The sequence below is a fragment of the Plectrocnemia conspersa genome, unplaced genomic scaffold, assembly GCF_051122295.1.
Source record: "Plectrocnemia conspersa isolate PC_06_02 unplaced genomic scaffold, ASM5112229v1 ptg000010l, whole genome shotgun sequence".
NCBI classification, from domain to species: Eukaryota; Metazoa; Arthropoda; class Insecta; order Trichoptera; family Polycentropodidae; genus Plectrocnemia; species Plectrocnemia conspersa.
In genome coordinates, this window is record NW_028277174.1 from 11,880,136 (window position 1) to 11,888,760 (window position 8,625).

Consider the following 8,625-nt stretch of genomic DNA (forward strand, 5'->3'; position numbering starts at 1 on the left):
ACTAAACTTAATTGCCATCTAATTATATTAAAATTCTGGAAAAGTTTTTAAAAAACAGTATTTTTAATAAAATAAAAATGTATAAAATAAAAAGCATTAAAAGCATTATATTTTTGTTTGTGTGTCGCAAAAGCTTATTGTGATCAATTTTTTATAACAGTTACATTTCCTCCCCGCCCTCTCTTCTGGGTAGAATATTTGCAAACTTTAATTTATATTCCTTTGACATAATTTAAAAATCAATAGTATAATTTAAATAAAAATAATTATTTAATCATTTTGCTATATCGAATTATGTAATTTGGAAAGTTGTCTAAAATATGGCCATGATCTTTGTTGACCGATGTGACAGTTGTTATGGCCAAAGGTTAATAATAATTGTGGGTGCGATATATTGGCGTGTGGAGGCCTAGTAGGCGCCTTTCGCACGCACAGGGCGTAGATTTGCGCCTACGCCCCCCTAAAATCTATCACGTTTGCCTCGATTAAAGTTTTTGCATCTTCCCTTCCGGCGTCTGGACATAATTCTACTGACAGGCAGCAGCGGCCCGTTTCCCCCTGAGACACTGTCAATCACTGGATACAGTATGTGTTAACTCATTATAATTCTAGCCATCGGATCGTAGATGTAATTAATCTGATAATTTTTTTGACTTGAATACAATTGTTTTCATTTTTATTTCAGTTTCTAATTATGAATAAAGTAAAAAAACAGACGGGATTATAACGTTTAGTTATGCTTGAGATATTTTCGGAGAAGTAAATTTTCTATTTATGATTATTTACTAAAAAAAACCCCAACTAAATAAAGATGGCGGCGACATTTGATCAAAATGATATGACAAGGTAATATATTTTATTTTTTATGAACTTGAAACTGACTAGTATATTCATTACTTTAAGAATCTACGGCAAAACTGTTAACAGTAGTCAATGACATTTGTAGATTTACTTGAATGTTTGTCATTCTTAGTAAAAAATCTTCCCCTCCCTCTCCCTCTTATCTCTAATGTATAGTGCACTATTTTCATTCGTCATAATAAATGCAATTGTAAAAATTATAATAAAGTTTGACTTATTTTTTTGTGAACTAACTAATATTTAATAATGTAAAACGAGTTATTTAATTAATTTTAAAATTATCATAGAAAATATATAAATATCAATGTAAGGTTTTGTATGTGTTTTACTATAATTTTTTGTTTTTATTTTCTATATATGCAGTATACAGTTTATTAAGTTTAATGTTAACACACAATTATTTATATCAGCAGTAATATTTATAACAAATTTTGTAAATATTATTCAAAAGCGGTAATCCTTACCGTAATTCTGTATCATAGAGTATTCTAGCTACGCTCTGATGATCAAGTGAAAATTGAATTTGAAATACTGCTCACTTTCCAAGTCTTGGCTCTTTTGCTTTTCTTTAATTATTGCTGATGCTTCGGTTGTTGGATTTACATTTGAAAGAAAAACTATATTTTAACCGTTTAATGATTGTTACTAATGAAGAGTTACTCTTCTTGGTAGCATTGACCCATTTAAATTGTTTTATTTATAAACAATACGTTTTTGGGTTAAGATTAATATCATAGAAAAGCGTTTATTAATTATAAACACGGATTAATCTTAACACATTGAATACCTTGTGCACAAATTTGCACGTTTCGTCATTTTAACTTCATATAAATAATTAATTTAATAATAACATAAAAAAAATAATAAATTTAATCTAAAAAAAAATTGTGTATTTATCGTAAGGTATTTATTTAGCGCTTTAGCTAAACATGTTACTAATATTATAATAACTAAAATGGTTTAAAATACTGATATCCGAAATTCTAGAGGTTCAAAACATGGTAAAAAAAATTCGTTTTAAGGCAGTGTTACATACGGATTTTTTTCTATTAATATATATCACATTATATATTCGTGATAGTGAAATCAGTTATTATCAAACTGAGTTGCGTACCAATAAAATAAAAATGTATTTAAATATTTTTTAACACTTTACGGTCAAAATACACAGTGAAATTCGCATGGCACTCAACCGTGTAACTTTGACATTTTCTTTTATTGGTAAATATATTTCTCAGTACTAGTTTATGTTGTTACATTGTTTTTGTATTAAATTATGCGTTTATTTGTCTTTAACATTTTCTATCAGAATTAATCTATTAACTTGTGGTTTAATTTACACGTAAAGTATAAAAGTATTCTCTGTTTATAAAGAGAATTTAATATAAACAAATACTTGCATGAAATAAATCTTAAATTTTTATTTCATATAAAAATATAATTAAAAAATCATAAGATTGCGTTTATATAAAACCACAAAGTGTGGTAGTTAGAATACCGGACGTATGATCATCAGTGTTAAAATATAACAAATGACGCATAGTCCATTCTATGTATATATATATATATCTTTTTAATTATCGTCCTTTGCAGTTGGTATTTTGGCGGACTGTCTCGAGCAGATGCGACTCAGATGCTTATGAACGAAAAGGAAAGCGGAGTATTTCTCGTCCGAGACAGCAACACCATACAAGGAGATTATGTATTATGCGTACGGTAAGAATAAATATAATTTTAATTCTACTAAAAAATAGGTAGTGTTATAACCATAAAATATATTATAGGGAAGACGGACGCGTATCTCACTACATAATCAATAAAGTCATACAATCAGATGGATCGACGAGGTATCGTATCGGCGATCACATGTTCAACGATCTACCTGCTCTGCTGTCATTTTATAGAATGCACTTCTTGGACACGACTCCTTTGATCAGACCGCTTGTTTACACGGCTCCTCCGGTGACCGTTTTAGAAACTGTGCAAGCCAAGTTTGACTTTTGCGGCAATGTATGTTTTATAAAATATTTAATAAAAATTAAATATAATCAATGATTTTTTTAATGTATCATCAGGATACGGATGATTTGCCGTTCAAACGAGGCGAAATTTTAGAAGTCATTAGCAGGGACGAAGAGCAATGGTGGACGGCCAGGAACAAGGCCGGAAAGACAGGATCTATTCCGGTACCGTATGTTACACGAGTGAGTAATTTTTTAAAGGTTGTTACATAGTAAAAAAAATTGAATATATTCGTAGCGTTACATGGGTTCATTAACATCGACTATTTTGAGACGGTGCCTTTTATGTAATGTTGGCGTTTATTTTTTTTTTTAGTATGTCGAAACCAATGCTAATAGTAATAATGTAAATGCGGAACGTCTTTCTCAGCCGAGTCAAGAGGAGCCTCCGACTACTAGATGTAACATGCAGGTAATGAAATTATCATCATTTTTAAAACTCGTGAAACAAGTTGTGCAATATTCCAACAAAATAATTATTTTTTTCGAATGTCTATTGAAACAATATCTATTATACTAGCTGTGGCATAACATATGCTTTTTTTAGAAGATATTCAAAATTAAAAACACTATTGTAAATGTTTTTTTTACCACTAAGATGAGATAATCTAATTAAATTTTTCCTATAATATTATTTAAAATACCAATCATTATTTTATTTTTATATTTAATTAATTTGCCTAAAATTATCATTGAAGAAATTTAAACAAATTTTGGCTCTGGTATAAAGTATTATTAAAATAGAAAAAGTAAAAATCCGTCAAAGATTGCTCAATATATTTTTATCAATGTGAATTTTTGTTATCACCGTAAAGTTTATTACTAGCAAAATACTTGTAATCTTTTACCGATATATATATAATTTTTGTATTACATTTTACTTTATACACATCGTTGGTTCTAAGAATCTGTTACTAGTCCTGCATGGTAACGTCTCTAAGTGTTTTACCTTTCTTCTTCAATTTTTCTTAAGGTTAAAAAAAGCTTGAGCTCAAGAGGATTAACAAAAGCAATCTGATTTGTTGACACAATAACTAATTTGTGACTTATTAGTGATCAATTGTTATCCCAAGCGATACATTCTTAAATTAACTAGAGTATAGATATATGCCTTATAACATTTTTCTGCTACCGATATTCAATAACATAAATGATTTTTAAAGTAATAATACTGATTTTAAATCATTTTATTTTTTTAGTGATTATATTATTACATACAGGTGCTAAAACACAAAGTTATATAAATTAAACTTTTCGTAAAATTGCTATAACTTTAAAAAAATTAAATACCATTGTTATTAATTTTTATTACCGTCAATTATACATACACAAGTGAAAAATGATATATTGTCTAACAGCTTTACGAGCGAGACATAAAACTTATATGCCTAAGAAACAGCATAATGTCGGTGTCTAATACCCGAAAGGCCTAAGTTTGAATTCCATATGAACCTTTGTTTTTTTCGATTTTTCTTGTGTCTGAGAGATCAAAATTAGTGCTTATTATATATTTATAGTTCCAATGAATAATCACAGATTAGGTTTTCTTAGATTTTTCTAATCTCATGCATGAATATTGTGATAATTAATTCAAACCGAGCTAGGTCATACCTAAAAAACACATTACCTTCAAAATCATATTTTATATAAAACTAAAAATGTATTATAGTTTAAATAATTTTGTGTTTTTTTCTCTAAATATTTAAAAGTTTTTCGAAGTATTACACATAAAAATATAAATTTGAATAAATTAAAAATTAATGAAAAATATAAAAAAGGATTAGATAACATATTTAAACCCATAAATAAAAAAACTTGTTTAATTCAAAAATTATTTTTAAAGAAAAAAACTAAAAAAGACAACTTGCCCAGAGAATATCTTATATGTATTTAAAAAAATATTACCAATAAGTTTTATTCATATTTTGTTGCACCCCCTTTAGCCTTAAACCCTGCTAAAACACGCGATGGCATAGAATTAATCAAGGATTCAATCAATTTATTGTCAAAATCTTTGCACCACACTTTTTCGTTTATTTCCTTTAGTTTTTATACACTAAATGGTTTGTGCACTCTAATTTTCTTCTTTAATCTTTTCCAAAGATTTTCAATAAGGTTCAAATCGGGGCTGTTGCCAGTACAACAATTTAACTCCGCATTTTTCCTTATAATCTGAAATCTTTTATTAAATAATTATTTTAATTTTTAATCTCATTTCTAAGATATTGATAGAATTGATTTAAAAATATGTAATTGACTATTTTCGCCCAAAGACAAGGTGCAGAATCATCCATGAAGATTCAGTCCGAATTTGAGCCCAGGTGCTCTTCCATCGAAGGGATTAAAAAGAATTTCAGGATGATTTTGTAATCCGCCGTCTTTACTGTTCCATTGATTAAGTGTATACTTCCCACTCCGAAATACGAATAGAATCCCCAGATCATTTGGCATCCTGGATTTCACACAGTTGGATACAATAATCACGGAATTTTTAACTTTTTCGACAACAAACATAAGCGCTCCATCTAGCGATGACGAAAATATATTATTTTTTTACGATTTCAAAAAGTGATGTGTTTTTTTGCATGCTACTGTATGCAAATTTTTTAAAATAAGCAGTGCTAAAAAAAGTTCAATTCACTTCATATCAGATATCATCTTTCCTGATATTGAATGGAGCTTATCTATTTAAAACATATTATGAAGCTATAGACGTTAGCATTTCAAATGACGCATGAGTGAGTCAGTGTCTCCTAACGATTTTTTTTACAAATCATGCGCAAGAACGTCAATTGCTTGTAATGTTTTCAATGTTAAAATATATATAATCTTAAAGATAAAACTTATTCAAAAATATGTATAACCCTAACAAAAAACTTATACAAATCGGTTTATGTGTTTAATCCCAGTGAAATAATACTACTTTCACACTTTTACAATGAACAAAAATTGATAAAAACGACTATGGGAAAAATGTAAATACTGTAAAATGGCTTTCCCAAAATCAAAATCATGTATCTCACATTTTTTTACTTATTGGGTTATAGTTATGTATTAAAAATAATGTACACTTAATTTTTGTTGTCAATGTATTTTTAATATATTAATCATAACTCAAGAAGCGAAAAAGTTTAAAAGGCAGCTGAATATCATTTCATAAAAAACATTGTGCACAATTCTTGTAACAAGTTTAAATGCCATGAATTTCAGAGCTCAAAACTTTTAACAATAAAAGTAATTACATATAAATTGGGTTATCTCATATTTTCGTCAGTAAGAAATAATTATTTAATTTGCAAAACTTGGTTTTTATATATATCATATAAAGTAGTTAACTATTGTTTTTGAAAATGGATATTAGGTCATATAATAGAACTAACACACTATCAAATAAATCTAGATGTACAGCCATAAAATTGGCTTCAGGTCTTCTGCACTAGTCAAACTAAAACCAATTATTATTTAATATGCTAATTTTTCTTAGAAAATGCCTATAAAAAACAGATTTTTTAAATAATGCTTACTTTTATATAGAGGCACTATTTGTATATTATTGGAGAGAGCAGTGATGTTGATTGATTGTATTGCTTAATTATCTCTTATTTATAAATATAGCTATTTTTGTAAACTATATATAACCTTTAATCATTAATTGTAAAAGAAGGATGTATGAGAATATCTATAATAAGAAATTATTTATTTATATATTGTATTTAAAATTTGTCTTCTTTTTCAGAGGACATTGCCTGCGTTTGCTCGGGTTAGACAGTCACGCGTGCCAAATGCGTATGACAAAACAGCTTTGCGCCTAGAGCGCGGAGACATAGTCAAGGTAACCAAAACTAACATTAACGGCCAGTGGGAAGGCGAACTGCATGGTCGCCACGGCCATTTTCCATTCACGCATGTCGAGTTTATCGACGATCCTGTGATTCCAAGCCAAAATTCTGATATTTCTCACACGAGCAATGGCAGTTAAAAACGTAACTTTAAACACACAAACACACATGTAAATATTCGCATTTATACCATTACAGAATATGTAAACACTTGAACATTTCATTTGCAAATAATTTGAGGTTATGTAATAATTTTGTTTTTAGTGTTGTATTATGTATTATTTAGATAGATGAAATCTCAGTTTTGAATGAAAAACTTAAGAATTAATATTTTTTACGTTGATGTGTATATTTATAACAAAAATTGTATTTTGCTTTGCAAGTATATACTCGTTTTATAGTTTGTAATTAATTTTCAATGAATGTTTATTTTTAATTAACGTTCAAAGTGAAATATTGTTCCAAAAAGAGTATTTTTACACTTTAGATAATTATTTTTAAAATGCTGCACGATTTATTGTATTTATCCTTATCAAAATTATTAAATTAGTTGACATTTCACTGTGCATATTATACTCCACGTAATGAGTAGCTATTTTAACGATTATATAACTATAATATATTATCCTAAATTTGCAGGGGCCGTCAATTTTTATAATTGAGATTATTAGTGCATCATTGGGTTTTAGTCAACGTTTATTAAATATAGAAAATCTTGTACATATTGTAAGGTGTTTTGCAATCTATTATTAAGCTTTGTATATTTTTATGTTATACATTTATGGCTACTTTTAGTGTTTAATTTTATTAACATCATTGACATTGGCTGTCACATTGACACAGCTATATAACGAAAAACGATATAATGATGCTAAAAATTAATATTCACCGTATGCATATTTATTAAGTCATATTTATCTAAGTTAAATTTATATATATATATATATATATATATATATATATATATATATATATATATATATATATATATATATATATTTTTTTTTGTTGTAAATATATGTCGTGCATATTAATTTGACTGATTGCTATAAAATTTACTTTTTTTCTTATGGATGTGCCATCTCTTAATTAAAGCATTTTTAACAGTTGTCTACTTACAATATTTAGATTTTTGTTGCAGTTAAAAAATTAACAAATGGATGTTGTGTTTATTTTTGAGCAAAACGGTAGCTATATGGATTGCCTAATGAAACAGATATTTACTTATTTAGCTATTACAAGCTCTATATACATGTATATAAATAATATATTATTCAGATAAAATGATTTTGCTATAAAAACATTGCATGTTTAATAATAAAAATATTTTTTTAACTGCACTACACACTAAATTATGTTGTGTAAATTTTGGCAAAAATCATCATATTTAGCACAAAGCATGTTTATATGTATATTTTTTTCTAACTTATGGATTTGATAATGGTATACTATGTTCGACATCATCGAATTTTGTTTTTACGAAATATGACACTTGATATTATCTACGGGTGTGAATTGTATTAAATATATACAATAACGATACGAGCATGATTTAAGTTTTTTGCAAATCACTATATCTAATAAACATTTTTAAATTTGTAAGTAAATATTAAAAATTAATTGTGACAAAAAACGATAATTGCGCCTTTGCCAATTTTCATGCCTTTATAACACATTAATATATCTAGTTGCTCAAATATATATTATACCTAGAATTAAAATATTCACACCATCACTATATCTCCTAAATTAGTATGGAAAAAATCATACACAATCGGATATAATTATATTTATGTACCTATTGAACATTTGTAATTTTTCGCGTAAGAACATATTTCATTGAGATATAGAAGATAGAATTTGACTTGTGTTTGAACAGTGCCGTTTTTAAGATGGCTCATGTG

General features: G+C 27.4%; 1 protein-coding gene across 2 annotated transcripts; it reads left to right on the forward strand.

Moving 5' to 3' along the window:
• Positions 1-335: 335 nt before the first annotated feature.
• On the forward strand, positions 336-7,085 carry Crk (Crk proto-oncogene, adaptor protein). 2 transcript variants are annotated; one of them, XM_088195027.1, is made up of 7 exons: positions 336-585; positions 686-846; positions 2,455-2,577; positions 2,646-2,871; positions 2,937-3,065; positions 3,199-3,294; positions 6,619-7,085. In XM_088195027.1, exons 2-7 carry the CDS (start codon positions 812-814, stop codon positions 6,859-6,861), a joined length of 852 nt encoding a protein of 283 aa, XP_088051153.1. In that variant the 5' UTR covers positions 336-585; positions 686-811; the 3' UTR covers positions 6,862-7,085. The 2 variants fall into 2 exon arrangements, with proteins under 2 accessions (XP_088051153.1, XP_088051154.1); XM_088195028.1 differs by having other exon boundaries at positions 3,253-3,294.
• The last annotated feature ends 1,540 nt before the right edge of the window (positions 7,086-8,625 follow it).